This window comes from Symphalangus syndactylus, chromosome 13 (genome assembly GCF_028878055.3).
Source record: "Symphalangus syndactylus isolate Jambi chromosome 13, NHGRI_mSymSyn1-v2.1_pri, whole genome shotgun sequence".
NCBI lineage: Eukaryota > Metazoa > Chordata > Mammalia > Primates > Hylobatidae > Symphalangus > Symphalangus syndactylus.
Genome location: NC_072435.2, coordinates 102,143,456 through 102,164,851, shown reverse-complemented (window position 1 = coordinate 102,164,851; position 21,396 = coordinate 102,143,456). Strand labels below are relative to the sequence as shown.

Here is a 21,396-nt window from a genome sequence, read left to right as displayed (position 1 = left end):
CTGCTTCACCTGGGAGGGCACGAGTTCTCGGCCATGACCCTGCTGCAGCGCCTGGCAGCTTAAATAAATGAAAATAATAATCGCTCATTCATTCCTTGGCAAATTTTTATTGTGCATCTACTATGTGTCCAGAAGTATTCTAGGAAGCGGAGGCTACATCAGTGAACAAAATAGACCAAAAAAAAAAAAAAAAAAAATCTTGCTCTCCTGAAGCTTACATGGGAGTGAGGGGAAAGAGATAATATATACAACATAGAATTAGGAGGTGGGAGAGGAAGTCAGGGAGAGCCTCTCTGAGAAGCTGACATTTGAGCTTAAAAGTAATGGTATCCAGGGGCTAGTCACAAGGGTGTCATTTGTGACAATTCACTGACTGTGACACTTGTGATTTTGGGCATTTTTCGGAATGTGTTTCATACTTCAATAAAATGTTTGCTTAGATTTAATGCTGTCAACATCATAAATAGTAATAGCTACCATTTACTATTAATGTATTCATTATGTGTTTCCACCGGTTCAGGCGTCTTCCATGCATTAGTTCATTTCATCCTCACAACACAACTAATACATATTATTGTTGTCTCCACTTTTAGGAGAACAACTGGGATTCAGTGTGGCTCTCTTGCCCTTGGACAGACACTGTGGACGCAGTAGTGAATTATCCAATTCCTATCCTGCAGAGGCTTGAAATCTCAATAGAACATAGAACAGGGGCAGGGAGGGGGTGATGGGGAAAGTGTGGGTGCTGTGAGAGCAAAGAGAGGGCCATGTGACTGATCCTCGGAGGCTGGTGTCAAGGCAGGCCTCCTGGAGGAAGTGGTGACCCAGGAGCTGAATTAACCAGACAAGGGGGTTGAGGGTGTTACAGACAGAGGCACAGGCAAGAGGAGAACCTGTGGAGTGTGTTTGGGACTGGAGCCTGGCCTGGCTGCACACAGAACCCAAGAGAGGAAGAGAGGATTAACAGGCCATTTCACGGGGAGGTAAGCTAGGGCCATGCCAAGAAATGTACCCTGGAAGGGTTTGGTGCATATAGGACTAAATCTACATTTTGAAGAGATCACAAAATGTGAAGAGATCTCAAAATGTGTGGTGGCCAGATGGGGGTTGGTTGCAGGACGGGGTGGTCATTGGGAGGGAGGGATCAGGATGACCTGACACAGGTACATGGCAGTGGGGGCAGGGTTCGGGAGATACCAAGGAAGCTGTATTCCCAGCCTTGATGTTGATTAGTTGTGGCCAGGGATGGGGAGGGAGAAGGGATTCCCAGGTTTCTGACTTGAGCAATCAGTAGCTATTGGTACCAGGATGTGACATGAGGAGGGAAGACTTGGCAGCAAGAGAGAAGGGTTTGAAGGGCCCTTAAAACTTCCCAGTAGCCCAGCGGCAATGACAGCCAGGCAGACCCACAAAGGTGTGGAGTTGGCACTGCTTGTGCAGACCTGGGTGGCTGCTGAATCCCCTGGAATGGATGAATGAGCAGCATGAAAGAGGAAGCTGCAGGGTGGATCCCTTTTAGATCAAGGGGTTTGCTCTGCCTCCACTGCTGTAATCTCAACAGTCCCTGTACTTTCCAAATCCAGCACTCACTTCATTCTAATTATTTACTTGTCTGATGTGGTAGATGGTATTACTTATTCATAATTCTCTCTTCCCTCTCTGCCCTGCTCTGGCTTTCCTTCCTACTGGTTTGGGGTTTGGCTATTGGCTTGCTTTCGCCAACAGAATGTGAGTGGACAACATATGTTAAATCAAACCAGAGGCCTTACATCTCCTGGGGGTAGTTTGGCTACTACTCTTGGACTCCTGACTTGCCTTGAGCAAACCCCAAGTAGTCACTGGTCCTAGAATGAGAGACACATGGAGACAACCAGAACCTGCCGGGCAGTTTGAAGAGCTCCCCTTTTTCCCAGGGAGCTGTACAACTGTGAGCAAGAAATAAATGTTTGTTGTTATAAGCCACTAAAAATTGTTGGTAATAGTCTTACCATCTTAAAGGGGGAAGACAGGTCCGTAAGTAGGGTTTTGATATATTAATGTCTTATCCTTTAAGATGGTAAGACTATTAATAATAGCTAATGCTTATTAAGCATTTACTAAGAATCAGGCACAGTTCTAGGCTTGTCACAAAAGTCCTGTGAGATAGGTACTTTTGATATACCCACTTACATGAGGCACAAACAGGTTAGGTAACTTATTTAAGGTCACACAAGTAACAGGGTCAAGATTTGAACCTAGGCAATCTGCAGACATAAGGGGGGCTATAGAGGTGCTAATGAGGAACATCTCTCTGGAGATGGCTTCACCACTGTGAATCACCTTAAAGAGTAAGCCCATGGAAGAACCCTAGCTGGCTACTCTCAGCATCCATTTCAGCTTAAGCCGGCCTTTCTGGAAGAAACCCTTGGGACTATAGCATGTGCTTCGGATCTGAGCTCATCCCCAGAGCCACCGGAAGCCAGGCCTCCAGGTTGCCCAACCTACATGAACCTTTATTTCCACAATGCACTGTGACTGCAGCCTGAAGCAGGACTGCCTAGCCAACCAGCAGACTTGTGATATATGCTTGTTATTGTAAGCCACTGTGTCCTTGGGTGGTTTGTGATGCAGCCTTGTTGCAGCAGTGATAGGGTTAGGGTAAGAGTTAGGGATAGGAGTAGGGGTTAGGGTTGGGGCTGGGGTCCAGGCAAATTGTATGGTGACTTTTAAAAAGAGGGTAGACATGAAGATAGGAGAAACGGACAGGTTTGGGATATATGTTGGAAGTAAAACAAGACTTGCTGATGGATGGAGGTAGGGAATGAGAATAAGAGAAGAATGAAGAAACCCTTGTGTTTTTAACTCTAACAACAGGGTAAATTGTGGTCCTATTTACTAAGACAGAGAAGTCTGGTATCAAACAGGTTTGGGGCAAAACCAATACCTCTTCTCAGCCATGTATGGTTTGAGATGCCTCACCCTTCTCTCTTGCTGCCAAGTCTTCCCTCTTCATGTCACATCCTGGTACCAATAGCTACTCATTGCTCAAGTCAGAAACCTGGGAATCCCTTCTCCCTCCCCATCCCTGGCCACAACTAATCAACATCAAGGCTGGGAATACAGCTTCCTTGGTATCTCCCGAACCCTGCCCCCACTGCCATGTACCTGTGTCAGGTCATCCTGATCCCTCCCTCCCAATGACCACCCCCTCCTGCAGATGTCAAATTGGCATTTTGATATATAAGTTTAGAGTTCAGTGGAAAGGTTAGAACTAGAGATATAAATGGGAGGGGATTGTTATCCATAGAACACTGTTTCTTAAACTTAGTGTGTTGCAGAATCAGCTGGAGGACTTTATATTGAAATACACTAGTGAGTCTTGTCCCCAGAGATTCTGATTAAGAAGGTCTGCAGTGGGCCCAGCAATATGTACTTCAAGAAAATTTTATTATAAAACAATTCAAATAAATATAAAATAAGAGGCAGTAATACAGAGAACCCTCATAAGAAAGTAACCATAAGGCAATTATTATCAACATGGGATCAGTGTCGATTCATCTGTAAATCTACCCTATTACCCTCCCTGGCCCTTCACCTCTGACAGGTTTATTTTAACACAAATCCAGACATCATATACTTCATCCATAAACACTCTCAGCATGTATCTATAAAATACAAGGATATTTTTTAAAAAAACACAACCATATCATTATCACACCTAAAACATCAATAATAATTCCATAACCATCAACTACTTACTGTCAAAATTTGCCTATCTGATAATTTAAGTTGGTTTGAATTAAGATCCAAGACAAATCCATGCAATGCATTTGTTTGCTATATCTCTTAGGTCTCTTTAAATATGGAGGTTTCCTGTCCTTATTTTATTCCTTCTTATTTAGTGACAAAATCATTTGTCCTGTTGCGTGCCCAACATTCTGCAATCTGCTAATTGTATCACTGCTGGGTTGTTTCACATGCTCCTCTGTCCCCTGTAGTGTCTGTAAATTGGTAGTTGGGTCTAGAGACTTGATCAGGTTCAGATTCAAGGTTTTGGCAAGAGTAGCACATGGGTGGTGGTGTGTACTTTCTGTTACATAACATTGGGATTCACATAATGTCTCTCTGTGTTAAGAAGATCAATGGGTTCAGGTGTTACCAACCTGATCCATTTTTATAAATTTCCTCATCAGTTGTTCACCTAGTGGTTTTAACAGCCATTGATGACCATTACTTAGATCCATTATTTTTTCTTAGGGCCTGCAAAACAGTAGTATTTGATTTTATCATCCCTTCTGCATGTATAGCTGGAATTCTCTATAAAAATTATTTCCATCCAGTATTTTGTTGACTTGAGATAGAGTTAATATAACAAAGGCAGGATAAATATTTGATTTCCCCCTTTACTTAACAGGTTTTACAATAATAATTTTGTTCCCTAACTTCTTCCAAAGGTGGCCCTCATTGGATATTTTGTTGTAGTAGTATTATGATCTTAAAGAATTTAACAAATTTGAGATGCTTCAATCCATTATTCTTTTTACACTAAAATTATCCTATCTTTCAATTGGCCCCCAAGCCTTTTGACATGCCCCTTGTGGCTTTTGATGGCTTCCTTGCCTCTGGCATGACAAGATGACCCAGGCTCATCTTTTATTTTATTTTTTTTGCCTTAGATGTGGAATCAGCTATAAGGAATCCCGGTTCCTTTCAGTGGGAAATGGTATTTAGGGCATATGGTAAGCTTTTAAAATGGTAGACTCTGCCTCTAGTCTCCCTCTCTTTTAAAACACCCTCCAGCCTCTATAGCACTGTTAAGTAATCTTTCTCTAAGGGAAATCTGATTATATCCCTTACCTGATATTAATTGTCCATGGTGTATCATCATTCACAGGTTCAAGTCTAAGCTCTTTATATTGGCACACAAGGCCCTTTTTGTCTACTTTTGTGGCTCACTTCTCTATATTTCTAGGCTTCTTTTCTGGGCATACAATGTTCCTCAATCCTGTCAAGGCAATTTTGTAGCTTTCCAACCAAGCCATGCCTTTGTCTTTGTAAATTATCTCGGCCTGGATTGCTGTTCTCACTTTGTACTAGAAATTCATATATAGTGCAATTGTTACTTCTTCCGGGAAGCTTTGCCTGGCCTTATCACAAAAAGTTCAGTATTTCCTCCTGGCTATTATCCTCGAATCTTGTTCATATCTCTATTATATTATTTATCATGTTGCCATGATTATTAGCTTTTATGTCTGTCTCTTGCACTTGGCTATGAGTCCTGAAAGGACAGTGTTCTTTATAGTTGTGCGTGTGTATAATAGTTTCAAAATTACAATACTGTATTATTACTAACAATATGATTATGGAAAACAGTTTAAGGTCATTTTATTACAGTGCTCTTTGTCATTAGAGTGTATTTTGCACAAGCTATACAGTCAAATAATTGTTTCAAAATCCCTTGGGGAAAAAATATGGATAAATTATCAGCTTTATTCATTTGTTATATCTTCTTGGAAAATTGATCCTTTCATTATTATTTAGTGCTCTTCTTTGTTCCTGATAATTTCTCTTGTTCTGAAGTCTGTTTTGTCTGAAAATAGTAGAGTTATTCCAGCTTTCTTTTCTTTCGATGGAATCTCGCTCTGTTGCCCAGGCTGGAGTGCAGTGGTGCGATATCGGCTCACTGAAACCTCTGCCTCCTGGGTTCAAGCAGTTCTCCTGCCTCAGCCTCCCGAGTAGCTGAGACTAAAGGTGCATGCCACGCCTGGCTAATTTTTCATATTTTAGTAGAGACGTTTTCACCATGTTGCCCAGGATATCTCTCTCTATCCCCATTACTTGTAATCTGTCAGTCTTTATATTAAAAATATGTTTCTGTAGACAACATATATTGAATCTAGTTTTTTAAAATCTACTTTGATAATCTTTTAATTGGTATATTTAGACATTCATATTTAAAGCGATTATTAATATATTTCTGGGAATGTCAACTATATTTGTAACTGTTTTCTATCCATTGTCAGAGGCTTCTTTTATTATCTTCTTTGGTTTTAATTGTGCATTTTCTCTTCTCTCTCAGTGCATTATACTTGGTTTAAAAAAATGTTATTGATTGCTCTAGAGTTTTCAACATACTTTTCTAACTAATGTAAGTTCACGCTCAAATAGCATTATTCACCTGTAACACAGGCACTTTATAGCAGAACATTCCCAATTCTTCTCTACTGTCCCTCATGACATTGTTGTCATTTATTTACTTATCTATATGCTATAAACACCCATTATATTGTTAATATTATTCCCTTAAACTGCAGTAATCTTTTAGATCAAGAGAAATGAAAGATTTTATTTTACCTTTAAACTTTCTCCAACGTTCTTATTTTCTTTACATAGATCTGAGTTTTTGCTTTTGTTTTGTTTTCTTTTGTTTTTGTTTTTTTGAGACAGGGTCTCACTCTGTCACCCAGGCTGGAGTGCAGTGGTGTGATCTTGGCTCACTGCAACCTCCACCTCCTGGGTTCAAGCAATTCTTGGTCTCAGCCTCCCAAGTAGCTGGGATTACAGGCATGTGCCATCATGCCTGGCTAGTTTTTGTATTTTATGGTAGAGATGGGGTTTCACCACGTTGGCCAGGCTTTTTTTTTTTTCTAATACTAGATATGGGGTCTCACTTTGTCGCCCAGGCCAGAGTACAGTGGCATAATTACAGCTCACTGCAGCCTTGCACTCCTGGTCTCAGCCTCCCAAGTAGGTGAGATTATAGGTGTAAGCCACAGTGCCTGGCTAGATCTGAGTTTCTGATATCACTTTCTCTCTCTTTGAAGAACTTCTTGTAAAGAAGTTCTGATGACAATGAATTCCTTCAGTTTTTGTTAAAGCATGTCTATATTTCTCCTTCACCTTTGAAGAATAATTTTGCTGGATATGGAATTTTTGGTTGGTGTTTTTTCCTCATAACACTAAATATATCACTCCATTCTCTTCTTATTTGCATGGTTACTGATAAGTTTATTGTAATTCTTATTCTTGGTCCTTTATGGGTGAGGTTTTTTTTTTTTTTTTCCAATTTTCTCTTTGTTTTTTGTTTTGTTTTTGCATTTTAAATGTGATATGCGTAAGTGGAGTGTTTTTTTGTTTTTGTTTTTGTATTTATTCTGCTTGGTATTATCTGAGCTTCCTGGATCTGTGATTTGGTGTCTGTCATTAATTTTAGAAAGTTCTTTATCATTATTACTTCAAATATTTATTTTTCTCTGTTTTTTTCTTCTCCTTCTGATATCCTAATTATATGTACGTTACATATTTTGAAAACTGTCCCACAGTTCTTAAATATTCTCTTCTGTTTTTTTTTCCCATTGTCTTTGCATTTCTGTTTGGGAAGTTTCTATTGACTTATCTTCACGCATGCTAATTTCTTTCTTCAGCTATGTCAAGTCTATGAAAGAATTCATCAAAAATATTCTTCATTTCTGTTAACAGTGTTTGTGATTTCTAGTATTTCCTTTAGATCTTTTCTTAGAACTTCCATCTCTCTGCTTAAATTGTCCATCTGCTTTTGCATGTTGCTTACTTTTTCCACTAGAGCTCTTAACATATTAATTACCGTTATTTTAAATTCCCTGTCTGACAATTCCAACATCTGTGTCATACCTGAGTCTGGTTCTAGTGCTTGCCTTGTCTCTTCAGAGTATTTTTTTCTTGCCTTATAATTTTTTTTTTTTTTTTGAGAAGGAGTCTCGCTCTGTCACCCAGGCTGGAGTGCAATGGTATGATCTCAGCTCACTGCAACCTCCGCCTCCTGGGTTCAAGTGATTCTCCTGTCTCAGCCTCCCAAGTAGCTGGGACTACAGGCATGCGCCACCATGCCTGGCTAATTTTTTGTATATTTTTTTTTTTAGTAGAGACGGGGTTTCGCCACGTTGGCCAGGCTGGTCTAGAAATCCTGACCTCAGGTGACCCACCCACCTTGGCCTCCCAAAGTGCTGTGATTACTGGCGTGAATCACCACACTCGGCCACCTTATAATTTTTTTGTTGAAAGCTGGACATGTTGCATTAGGTAACAGGAACTGAGCCATTAGTGTGAAGATCTACATTAATTGGAATAGGAGGTGGACTTTGTTTAATGTTTGCTGTAGTCTAGTGTCAGAGATGTCAGAGGTAGTCAGGTATCAGAGGCTTCAAACTCCTTCAGTGTCCTTGTTTTTATCTTCCCTCTTGACGTCAGGCTTCCCTAAAGTATTCCTCTTCCTCAGATACAGTCTGAGTCCCGCAGCTGTAAGATGTCATCTGTAACCTATTATTATACTGGAATCCTGTTGGTGTTGTTGTAAGGTGTGAGTGAGGGGGAGCCTTCTATAATATTCTAATTAAACCTTTTAGTGGGCCTGTGTCTCTGAACTGTTTTTTGTTTTGTTTTGTTTTTTGTTTTGAGATGGGAGTCTTACTCTATTGCCCAGGCTGGAGCACAGTGGCACAATCTTGTCTCACTGCAATCTCTGCCTCTTGAGTTCAAGCAATTCTTCTACCTTAGCCCCCTGAGTAGCTGGAACTATGGCCATGGGCCACCACACTCAGCTAACTTTTTTTTTTTTTTTTGTAGTAGTAGAAACAGGGTTTCACCATGTTGACCAGGTTGGTCTTGAACTCCTGATCTCAAGTGATCCACTCACCTCGGCTTCCCAAAGTGCTGAGATTACAGGTGTGAGCCACCACACCCAGCCTGAACTATAATTTTCACAAGTATTCTTCTATAGCTTCTCTTTTCCCCTTTCCCTTAGGTGAGACCGAGAGGCTAGAGGGGGCTGGAATGGGACACTCTTCCCTAAAGGCTCTGGGACAAGGTTCTGATGAAGATTTTTACTCTGGAGAATAGGCCTTTATTACGGAAAAAGCTCTGAACATATTTCACAATTATTAGTCTTTTCCTCTCCGTGATAGAGCCACTAGGGGATCTTTCTTAGATCTTCACCATGAAAGCCTGGCAGGGTTGCTAGAGGTAAAGCCCATGAAATTTTGAGGGTGCCCTTAAGATTGAGGTCCCCAGGAATGTCTTCCTATTATGCTAATCCACACTTAACCTTCAACAATTCAAGAAAATGACCATTTAAACATCCTATTAGTTCATGGCTCCAGTGACTTCTGTTCCAGATAAGTAGATCTTGGCTGTGACTCTTTGGATCCTTCGGTCACTCTATGTTCTGGGGTGGCACTTGCCTGGCAACCTCAGTTCTCTAGTGGATCCAAAAAAGTCATTGCTTTTCAGTTTGTCTAGAATGGGAGTAACAACTTCTGATTTCAAGGGCTAAAATTGGAAGTTGATTCATTTAACTTTTTAAATTTAGTTTTTTTATTTTCATTTTGAAACGAATGTTTTTTTAAAAAAATATAACTTATTTACATGTTTTCAAAGTCAAATATACACACAAAAAAATCTATGAAACAAAGTATGTTAAGGATTTCATATCCCATTCCTGTCCCACTTACCATGTATTTTCCTTCCCTTACAGTAACTATTTCTTTAAAAAACAAAAACTAGGCTGAACGCGTTGGCTCACGCCTGTAATCCCCCAGCACTTTGGGAGGCTGAGGCAAGCAGATCACTTGAGTCTAGGAGTTGAAGACCAGCCTGCGCAACATGGTGAAATCCCGTTTCTACAAAAAATACAAAAATTAGCTTGGCGTGGTGGTGTGCACCTGTAGTCACAGCTACTCAGGAGGCTGAGGTGGGAGAACTGCTTGAGCCTCGGAGGCAGAGGTTGCAGTGAGCCAAGATCATGCCACTGCACTCCAGCCTGGGAGACAAAGTGACACCCTGTCAAAAAAAAAAAAACAAAAAAAAGAAAAAGAAAAAACTTTTGGTTTATCCTCCTATTGCTGTTGTGGCCTTTAAGTAAATGCCCTATGTAATTGTGATGCAGAAGGGTCTTGGATCCACTTTGAGAGACGCTGCCCTATGGAAATACGTCTCATAAGGGAGTCAGCAAATGTGCATTTACAAAAAGAAAGAGAGGAGAAAAGAAAGAAGGATGTAAAGAAAGAAGAAAAAGGAAGGAAGAAACAAAAGAAGGAAGGAAAGAGAAAGGAAAGGAAATGAAAAGGAAGGAAGGAAATAAATGAATTGCCAATTCAGAGAATTACAAGATAAATAACCATCTCACCATTTCTACCAAGTTCTAGAAACCTAACTCTAAAGGCCTAAATAACAAAAAGTCTGGTCATAGGAGGATTCCAAGTTTGGCTAATTGAGAGGCTCAAGAATGTCATCAAGGCCCCAGGTTCCTCTCACATTCAAGCTCTGCTTTCTGCTTGCTCTCCTCCTCTGCTTATCTTTCCTCACCATCACAAGATGGCTGTAGTTGCTAAAGCATCATGCCTACCTAACACACTTCTCAAAGATTGAATGGAGGAAAGAGAATGCGTCCCTTCCTTCTGTCCTTTCTTAAGAGTAGAAGAACTTTCTCAAAAGCCTCTTGGAAGATTTCCCCCCTTATACCATCAGATAATTGATTTTTACCTGCCCATTCCTTAACCAATACTAGGCAAAGGGAAAATAAATACCATGATAGGCTAAGATGAACCAAAATTCCCTGGGTCTGGATAAAGGTCTGTCTTCCTCTGAAACACACAGGAATAGGTAGACAGCCAGGAGTGTATGCCATACCATTTAAAAGAAGATCAGCCTTGCATAACCTCATGCTGTGTAGTTGAGAAGGACCCTTTTGCTCAACTAAAAAAACATACATCTTATCTACGAATACCTTCACCCCTGGTCCTTGCCTTCCAGAGCACATGACCTCCAGCTCTCTCCTGTTTGATTCCCATTAACAGTTCACTTGTGAGAAACAGTATTCACTGCAGATGACACAAAGCTTTGTGTCCCACCCATTTGAAGATGGTATCTTCAAAACGGGTTCTGTGGTTTGGTTTGACAAGTGTAAAGAAGACTCATGTTCCCAGCTCTGCAAAAATACCTCTCCCGCTTCTTGTTCATGAGAAGAATGGATTCACCAAAGTGAAAGGCTTTACAATTTGTTGCCAGTGCTTTTGCATATAATAGGCTGTTTAAGGGAATATGCATTGAATGAGTGAATGAATGAAAATTCACTTTTAAAATGCACAAATAACTGGGATAAAATAATTTACACATTTAATACATTTCCAAGAGAAATTTCTATATGCTTTTATTTCATTTGGAAGTATAAATTGGTAGGACTTAGTCAAGACAACTTTTATTTTTCTTTTTTAAGAAATTCTTTTTGCCTTTGTTCAATAACAGAAGTAATAAATGTTTGCTACAAAACTCAAATTATGGCCAGGTATGGTGGCTCACACCTGTAATTCCAGCACTTTGGGTGGCCAAGGTCAGTGGATCACTTGAAGGCCGGAGTTTGAGGCCAGCCTGGCCAACATGGTGAAACCCTATCTCTACTAAAAATACAAAAACTCGCTGAGCATGGTGGTTCATGCCTGTAATCCCAGCTACTTGGGAGGCTGAGGCAGGAGAATTGCTTGAACCCGGGAGGCAGAGTTGCAGTGAGCTGAGATCAGGTGTAGTGGTGCATGCCTGTAATCCCAGCTACTCGGGAGGCTGAGGCAGAAGAATCCCTTGAACCAGGGAGGTGGATGTTGCAGTGAGCCAAGAATGGGCCACTGCACTCCAGCCTGGGCAACAGAGTGAGACTCCATCTCAAATAAATAAATAAATAAAATTTATGAAGATATATTAAAAATTAATAATCTACCTTTCCCTCTATAATTCTATTGTGGTAACACATATTAATAGTTTGGTGCATGTGATTCCAAACCTTTTGCTATGATCAAACATAAATTGGATAAGAATATTTCATAGTTTGGTTGTACCATAATTTCTCCAATCTTTCCCTTATTGAAGGTCCTTCACGTTGTTTCTAGGAGACTTTTTTTTTTTTTCAATAGACCATCCTTGTACTAGCAAGTACTAGTGCTTTTATTTCTATGAAACAGAAAAGAGGTTTATTTGGCTCATGGTTCCATATGCTGTACAGTCATGGCACCAGCATCTGCTCTGCTTCTGGTGAGACCTCAGGAAGATTTTACTCAGGGTGGAAGGTGAAGGAGGAGCAGGTGAGTCACATGGAAATAGAGGGAGCAAGAGAGAATACAGGAGGTGCTGAGCTCTCTGAAGCAACCAGCTCTCGTGTGAACTAACAGAGCGAGAGCTCACTCCTTCCCTTGAGGTGGGCATCACACCATCCATGAGGGATCTGCTTCTGTGACCCAAACACCCACTAGGCTTTACCTCCAACACTGGGGAGATCACATTTCAACATGAGATCTGGGGACAACAAATATCCAAACCATATCAATAGCCTTGATGCATTGTTCTCCCCAAAAGTTTAAAAGTTCACACTTCTACCAGCAATACATGAAAGTGCCAGTTTCTGCAATGCCCTTCCATGCACTAAATGTTATTACTTAAAAACAATTTTTAAAGCCAAATGTGAAAATGAATAATTGCTGTTTTAATTTGTATTTTATTGAGTACTAGTGGGTACTCAGAACATTTTCTTGTGTTTGACTTTTGCATTTTGTGCTTTGCAAACTGCCCGTGTTAGGCATCTTCTAAAATGGCTCCCAGTGATCCCTGCCTCCTGGGATTCATACACTTGCATAATTCTCTCTCCTTGAATGTGGACCGGACTTAGTGGCTCCCTTCTAGTGATAGAATATGGCAAAGATGATGGGATGGTACTTCCAATTTTTTTCCATTCTATGGTTTGCTCTTTGAGGGTCTTATTTAAGAAGACTTCCTGTTTCTAGCATTACATTCATTTTTCTTTCATTCAATTGACCTTTTATCATTCCATCTAGGCATTTAGTCCATCTGTAGTTCACCTTTGTATGCAATGTTTTTCCAGTATGGTTAACGATTCTTTTTCCATCAAAACATGTCTCAGTCAGCTTGGCCTGCCATAAAAAAAAATGCCATACACTGGGTGGTTTAAACAACAGAAAATAATTTTCTCACAGTTCCTGAGGTGAAATGTTCAATTCTGCCAATTCTGTGTCTGGTGAAGGCTCTCTCTCTAACTTGTGGACAGCCACCTTCTTGCTATGTCCTTATATGGCCTTTCCTTAGTGTGTGGGCAAGAGATAGAGAAAGAGATTTCTCTCTTTTTAATACTAGTGCACAACATTTGTGTATGCTTGCCTGTTTTTCAGGGAGAAAAATCTTCATTAATCATGACGAGAAGAAACTCAACTCTTTGGACCATAAAAATACAACACCCAGGTATCACTTGTAGCCAGGTGCTTGATTTATACCTAGAAGGAGTTAAATCAGCTATGGCACACTGGCCTGGAAAACACACTTATGGAAGGTCATGGTCTAGTTCTCTAAAACAGTAGGAAGGCTGCTTGTGGGGAAGTCTGCCCAACAGGATCCCACCACACAAAAGATTCTCTCTTACTTGATTGCTCATAAAGGCTCATCCACTCTCCACACCCAAAGACAGCCATATGAGTATCTAACTGGAGTGGCCCGAGATGATCCAGAGCAGATTCAAGATGCAGATGCTATTCAGTGCGGAACAGATGCTTCCTGGTATCTTTGTGGTCTAGATGGCTGACACATTCTTTTGCCAAGAAAAGCATTTCAAAGCATGGTCTACGACTCTAGAAACCCTTTTCCTCTGCTTGGGGGCAGTGAGAGATGGATCAGTCAATCCATCTGCTGGATTCTGTCTCTTGTTCATGCCTCTTAGTTAAAGGCAGATCCTGTAACTGGCCCAAGGTGACCCATGTGCAGGTGATGCCCTGCAGTCTGACCCCCACCCCAGCTGTCACATAGACTGTTCTAGGCCCAACAAGGCATTGAACCCACCAAATTGGTTCCAGTTTTTATAAAGGTAGTTTTTAATGCTGGTGTGATGGTGATGACACAGACATGGACATTTCAACTCAGGAATAGCCAAATGCAAGAGATGTGTAGGGCAAGTTGTGGGGAAGCAGGGGGATGCGCATGTGTGTATGTGCAGAACTGTCATGTCTTCTCTTGGGTGCCACCCTCCCAAATCTCAAGGTATTCACCAACCTGGAAGCTCCTCCCTCTTCTTATAAGGCCACCAATACTATTGGCTTAGGGCTCCACTCTGATGACCTCCTTAAACCTGAATCACCTCCTAAAGGCCCTGCCTCCAAATACAGTCACACTGGGGGTTAGAGCTTCAACATATAATTTTGGAAGGACACAATTCATAATTCGGTCCACAGCAACTATCTGTTAAATAATCTATATTTTCCCCACTGGTTTGTGGCACCACCACAATCATACTCTAATTTCCCATATAGGCACTCTTTAGTCGTTTTCTTTCATCTGTTTGCTTCTTCCTGACCTGGTTCCATTCTACCTTTATCACTATGTCTTCGTAACATTTCTTTATATCTGGTAAAGCAAGTTTCCCTTTCTCTTCTTTTTCAAAACTGGCTTAGTGGTTCATGGAATTAATTTTTTCATATATATATTTTAGAAGAAATTTGTCAAATTTATCAAAAACCCTTGAGCAATTTTTCCTTCCTTTCTCCTTCCTTCCTTCCTCCCTCCCTTCCTTCTCTTCCCTTCTTTCTTTCCTTCCTTCCTCCCTCCCTTCCTTCTCTTCCCTTCTTTCTTTCCTTCCTTCCTCCCTCCCTGCTCCCTTCTTTTTTTCTTTCTCTTCTTTCTTTCCCTCCTTCCCTCCCTTCCCTTCCTTCCTTCCCTCCTTCCATCCCTCCCTCCCTCCCTCCCTCCATTACCCAGGCTGGAGTGCAATGGCACAATCACAGCTCACTGCAGCCTCCACCTCTCAGGGCTCAACTGATTCTCCTGCTTCAGCTTCCTGAGTAGCTGGGACTACAGGCACACACCATCACCCAGTTAATTTTTTGATTTTTTTCTTTTTTTTTTTTTTTTAGAGACAGGGTCTCATTATGTTGCCCAGGCTGGTCTTGAATTCCTGGGCTCACGCGATCCTTCCACCTCAGCCTCCCAAAGTCCTTGGATTACATGCGTGACCCACCATGCCCAGCCCTTCGAGTAATTTCAATTGAACTTGCATTAAATTGTTTTGAGTTGAATCAGTATGTTTACATGGCACTCCACATATAAACATGGAATAATCTGTTCATTTATTATTAAAAAATATGTCCTTTAAGTTTGTTGGTAAAAGTCTGCCTTAGTTTGTTCAATTTAGTCAGGAACTTATGGTTTGGTTTCTATTATTAATGCTATCTTGCTTATCCTGTTTTATACGTGGTTATTGCTAGTATAGAGGAACACTATTGGATTTTTTTCTCATAACTTTACAGAGGTATGTGGCAGTCAGGTAGGTGTGTGACTCAGATCTCTTTTAAGAGAATCTGCTGTGGGAGCATGGTTGACTGACAGCTGCTGCTGCTGCTGCCTCTCTGTGGCTACCATCAGCGTCTTGCCTATGGCTCCCAATGACTGGTTACAGTAGGGGTAATAGCGCTGGTGCATTCTTGCAGAATGCAGGCTTTGTCTGAAGGCCCCCCCATTTGCCCGGCTGAACAATTTTTAGAACGTTGCTGCAGACTGAGAGTTGTCCTACCTGATCTTTCTTCCTTCCCCCTTTCCTTTCACAGATGAGTCATGCGTTACCATGTGAAGATTCTCCCCATCTTTTACTACTCTTTTTTACCCTTCACAGGAATTTCTCTCCCAATACATTTCTTGCATGTCTAATCTTGCTTTGTCTCCTGCTTCTTGGAGGACTAGAACTGAGAGAAGGGATCATTTACATTTAGTGAAATGCACAGATCTCATTTACAGTTCCATGAGTATGACAAATGCTTACACTTGTGTGTCTCATACTACCAACTATACTTGCTGACTTAGTTATTTCTTTCAATTGTCATTTAAAATATGTATTTCAGTGCTTTCTTAGGTGAATATACCTAAACACCTACTGTTATACCATAAATCTTTAAATGTGTTTATGTTAGTTTCATAAACATAGTTTCAGGCTTTTGTGAAATTTATGGGGAGGGATTTGGAGGAAAAAATTGGTGAGGCTAAGCTAATATGATTTTGTCAGTAACTGGAACTCCCAAATTATTTGAGTTTTAAAACTGTATAGCTGTGTCTGTCTGATAAAACAAAAATTAATTTAAAAATAAAAGAACAAGCAAACTGAAGAAACCAAGGGGATGTGCAAAATTTACCATCTGAGTGGTACCAAAGAAGGAGTCTACATTAGTTAGAATTGGTTCAGCTGGAGTAAAAGATTCAGAATAACAGTGGCTTATTCAGGATATAAGTTTTATTTTTTAATATAAATGTGTGAAGTAGAGATACTTCAACTTATTTTCTCTTGCACGATCTCCATTTCCAAGATTATTTCAGAGTCCAAGATGGTGGCTCCAGATCTGGTCATCATGTATATGGAAGAACAAGGGGAAAAAGAAGATGCAAAGAGTGTATGGCTTAGTTTATTTAGTGTTGCTATAAAGGAATATCTGAGGCTGAATAATTTATAAAGAAAAGAGGTTTATTTGGCTCACAGTTCTACAGGCTGTACAGGCATGGCACCAGCATCTGGGTCTGATGAGGGCCTCAGGAAGCTTCCACTCATGGCAGAAGGCAAAGGGAGCCAGTGTGTGCAGAGATCATAGGGTGAGACAGGAAGCAAGAGAGAGTAGAGGAGGTGCCAGGCTCTTTTTAACAAATAGCTCTCGTAGGAACTAATAGAGCGAGAACACACTCACCCCTGATGGGGAAGGCATTGATCTATTAATGAGGAATCTCAACATGAGGTTTGGAAGAGACAAATATCAAAATTACAGGATCATGTAACTATATTTTAAGAAAGGTGTGTTAATTTTCTATTGCAGCATAACAAACCACCCCAAAACTTAGTGGCTTCACATAACAATAAGTTATCATATGTTATGATTCTGTGGGTAGATGGCTTTTCATGATGTTGGCCAGCATTCTGACACAGTTGATAGATCCAAAATGACTGCAACCACATGGCTGGCAAGTTGGCACTGGCTATTAGCTAGGAGCTCAGCCAGGGTAATGGCCTGAAGCCTGCTCTCCTTCATGAGGGTTCTTCCTCACAGTTGCTTGAGCTTCCTTGTAGCATGGAAGCTGTGTTCAAAAAGGATCATTCTGAACACAAGTATGTGGAGAAGAAGGAAATAGAAGCAGCCAATCCTCTTAAGGCCCAAGCTTGGAAGTCCCCAGATGTCCCTGCTACTGTATCCTATTGGTCAAAGCAGTCACAGGGCCAGCCCAGAGAAGGAGTAGACATGTTCTATCTCTTGACGTGAGAATGGCATGCACATACAGGGTGAAGGGGAATTGCTGGGGGCCATCTTTGGAGGATAGCAACCATAGAAGCTTCCTGGAAGTTGCCACACGCCACCCCTGCTTACCTCCCATCAGCCAGAACTAAGTCATATGGCCATACTTAGCTACAAGGGAGAATGGGAGATACAGTTTTTAAACTGAGCAACCACATACCTACATAAAAACTGTAGGTTCAACCTTTATGGAAGAATGAAGAATATCTAACACAGTCTTGAAATGAGTCATCAAAACATGAATGGCCTGAAGTGGTTATCAGGAACCAGGATGTAAAACCAAGGGTTGGAAAGCCAGGGAGACTAGAAAAAAGAATGGCAAGTTGAGTGGGCAGACAAAATAGCTCACTGCAAGAATACAGTTTAGCAGACCCAATGACAAAGGATACTTTAAAAATTATATTTTATTCATCAGTGTATCCATTGATTGTCAAATGCTTATTGATTCCCCACTACAGACCAGGCACTGGGTTAAGTGCTAGGAATATAACAAGAATAAGACACTGTCCCTATACTCTGGGGCAGATGCAAGGTAAAGGCAAAAATAAAAGACAAGGCTAGCATACCCTTCTACTCTTCCCAGTGTAGATAACACTTTATGTGAGTACCATCACATAAAGGTAGAAGCAATACTAAGCAGCAGAGCACCTCCAAGAACCTTTATTCAGAAGAGTGGTAAATATAGTCATGCATCACGTAATGACGTTTTAGTCAACAACAGACTGCATATGTGACGGTGGTTCCATAAGATTATGCTGGAGTTGAAAAATTCCAATCACCTAGTGACATCTTGATGATTCTAACCCTGTGTAAGCCTAGGCTAACGTATGTGTTTGTGTCTTAGTTTTCATCGTTGTTGTTGGAGACAGAGTGTTGATCTGTCACCCAGGCTGGAATGCAGTGGCACAAACTTGGCTCACTGCAACTGCTGCTTCCCGGGTTCAAGCAATCCTCCCAGTGTGCTGGGACTACAGGCACACACCACCACGCCTGGCTCATTTTTGTATTTTTTGTAGAGACAGAGTTTCACCTTATTGCCTAGGCTGGTCTGAGAGATCTGCCCACCTTGGCCTCCCAAAGTGCTGGGATTACAGACATGAGCCACTGTGCCCCACCTGTGTTAGTTTTTAACAAAAAAAAATTAAAAAGTAAATAACAAATTCTAAGATTAGAAAAAAGCATATAGAATAAAGATGAAAAAAGAAACTATTTTTGTACAGCTGTATAATGTTTATTTTAAGCTGTGTTACTACAAGAGTCAAAAAGTTTTTTAAAAAATTAAGTGTATATGCTACCTGACTTCAAACTATACTACAAGGCTACAGTAACCAAAACAGCATGGTACTGGTACCAAAACAGAGATATAGACCAATGGAACAGAACAGAGCCCTCAGAAATAATGCCACATATCTACAACTATCTGATCTTTGACAAACCTGACAAAAACAAGAAATGGGGAAAGGATTCCCTATTTAATCAATGGTGCTGGGAAAACTGGCTAGCCATATGTAGAAAGCTGAAACTGGATCCCTTCCTTACACCTTATACAAAAATTAATTCAAGATGGATTAAAGACTTACATGTTAGACCTAAAACCATAAAAACCCTAGAAGAAAACCTAGGCAATACCATTCAGGACACAGGCATGGGCAAGGACTTCATGTCTAAAACACCAAAAGCAATGGCAACAGAAGCCAAAATTGAGAAATGAGACCTAATTAAACTAAAGAGCTTCTGCACAGCAAAAGAAACTACCATCAGAGTGAATAGGCAACCTACAGAATGGGAGAAAATTTTTGCAATCTACTCATCTGACAAAGGGCTAATATCCAGAATCTACAAAGAACTCAAACAAATTTACAAGAAAAAAACAAACAACCCCACCAACAAGTGGGTGAAGGATATGAACAGACACTTTTCAAAAGAAGACATTTATGCAGCCAAAAAACACATGAAAAAATGCTCATCATCACTGGCCATCAGAGAAATGCAAATCAAAACCACAATGAGATACCATCTCACACCAGTTAGAATGGCCATCATTAAAAAGTCAAAGAACAACAGGTGCTGGAGAGGATGTGGAGAAATAGGAACACTTTTACACTGTTGGTGGGACTGTAAACTAGTTCAACCATTGTGGAAGTCAGTGTGGCGATTCCTCAGGGATCTAGAACTAGAAATACCATTTGACCCAGCCATCCCATTACTGGGTATATACCCAAAGGACTATAAATCATGCTGCTATAAAGACACATGCACATGTATGTTTATTGCGGCACTATTCAAAATAGCAAAGACTTGGAACCAACCCAAATGTCCAACAACGATAGACTGGATTAAGAAAATGTGGCACATATATACCATGGAATACTATGCAGCCATAAAAAATGATGAGTTCATGTCCTTTGTAGGGACATGGATGAAGCTGGAAACCATCATTCTCAGCAAACTATTGCAAGGACAAAAAACCAAACACTGCATGTTCTCACTCATAGGTGGGAATTGAACAATGAGAACACATGGACACACGAAGGGGAACATCACACACTGGGGCCTGTTGTGGGGTGGGGGGAGGGGGAAGGGATAGCATTAGGAGATATACCTAATGCTAAATGACGAGTTAATGGGTGTAGCACACAAACATGGCACATGTATACATATGTACCCTAAAACTTAAAGTATAAGTTAAAAAAAAAAAAAGCTTCCTTTGGCGATAGTGGCTGGTCTGATAATTCACCTGGGGAAATTAGGCTACTAGCTGCAGTCATTGACTGCCTCACCACTGAAGGATCTGTAAAATACCATAGAATTTCACCTATTTCGATTTTGGCTGTATGATATCTGGGACAAAGGGGGCAATATATGAATAAATATGAGTGATTACAAAAAAAATTAAGTATATAAAGTAAAAAAGTTATAGTAAAGTAAGGTTAATGTATTATTGAAGAAAGAAAAATGTTGTTTATAAATTTAGTGTAGCCTAAGTGTATAGTGTTCATAAAGTCTACAGTAGTGTACAGTACTGTCCTAGGCCTTCACATTCACTCACCACTCACTGACTCGCCCAGACCAACTTCCAGTCCTACCAGCTCCATTATAAGTGTACTACAGAGGTGTACCATTTTCATCTTTTATCCAGCATTTTTGCTGTATCCTTTTTATGTTTAGATGTGTTTAGATACATGAATATTTTCTATGAGGTTATAATCATCAGTCACTTGCTGTACATGTTTGTTGCATGGGAGCAATAAGCCATATAACATAACCTAGGTGCGTAGTAGACTATACCATCTAGGTTTATGTAAGTGCACTCTATGATGTTTGAACAATGAAATTGCCTAACAACGGATTTCTCAGAACTATCCCTGTCATTAAGTGATGCATCACTATATTTTCATATTTGATAGCATTTCCTAAATCCTCATCTTAAATGCCAAATTCCCATAACAGCTATTCCTCAGATTCCAAACTATTAATAGTTAAGCCCCGTTGTAGACATCTGTGAGTTTGTTTTTCTCAATATCTATTCACACTCATTCCATTAAAAACAGCTATGTTTTTCCTTTGATAGCATCTACTTTATGTGTTTGAACTATATGGAATTGACCCCATCACTAGTTCCAGCGAGTGGACATGCAGCTCAAACCTAGCTAGAGCTTTTGTTAGAATTCTTGCAAAGGGCAGTTGAAACTGATGGGTGAAATGCTGAATCTACTGGAAGTCACCTGAGAGGGGAGCCTGGCTGAGACTGAATCCCACGTGGATGGAAACAGAGCTGACAAATGAAGGGGAGAGTCCCAGTGATGCCTTTGGAGTGGCTGGGTTTAACTATGCCTGAAGTTGGCTCTTCTCTTAGAATTTTCAGATATGTCAGCCAAAAAATTCACCTTTTTTTTGCTTAAAGCAGTTTTAGTTTTGTTTCTGCTACTCACAACCGAAAGAGTCCCAACCAAATCATTCCTTATATGATAGACTTTCAGCGTACCCTGTTCTTCTCCTTTGAGCTGCTTGGCCAAACATCTTCTAATTACTGTTTCAGTGTTCATCTCCCCATAGATGCCTCTCCTCTGGCCAG

The 21,396-nt window shown here is 40.6% G+C and overlaps 1 protein-coding gene across 2 annotated transcripts in view; it reads right to left on the bottom strand.

The window, feature by feature from the left end:
• Nucleotides 1-3,407: 3,407 nt before the first annotated feature.
• Nucleotides 3,408-21,396, bottom strand: part of POLR3B (RNA polymerase III subunit B) — a 220,959-nt gene continuing 202,970 nt past the window's right edge. The window contains exon 28 of one of the 2 annotated variants that reach the window (XM_055238358.2): nt 3,408-9,632. In XM_055238358.2, coding sequence (XP_055094333.1) covers nt 9,632 — 1 coding nt within the window. In that variant the 3' untranslated portion in view covers nt 3,408-9,631. Of the gene's footprint in view, nt 9,633-16,264; nt 16,383-21,396 lie in introns of those variants that run through there. The other variant, XM_055238357.2, reaches the window with a different exon arrangement.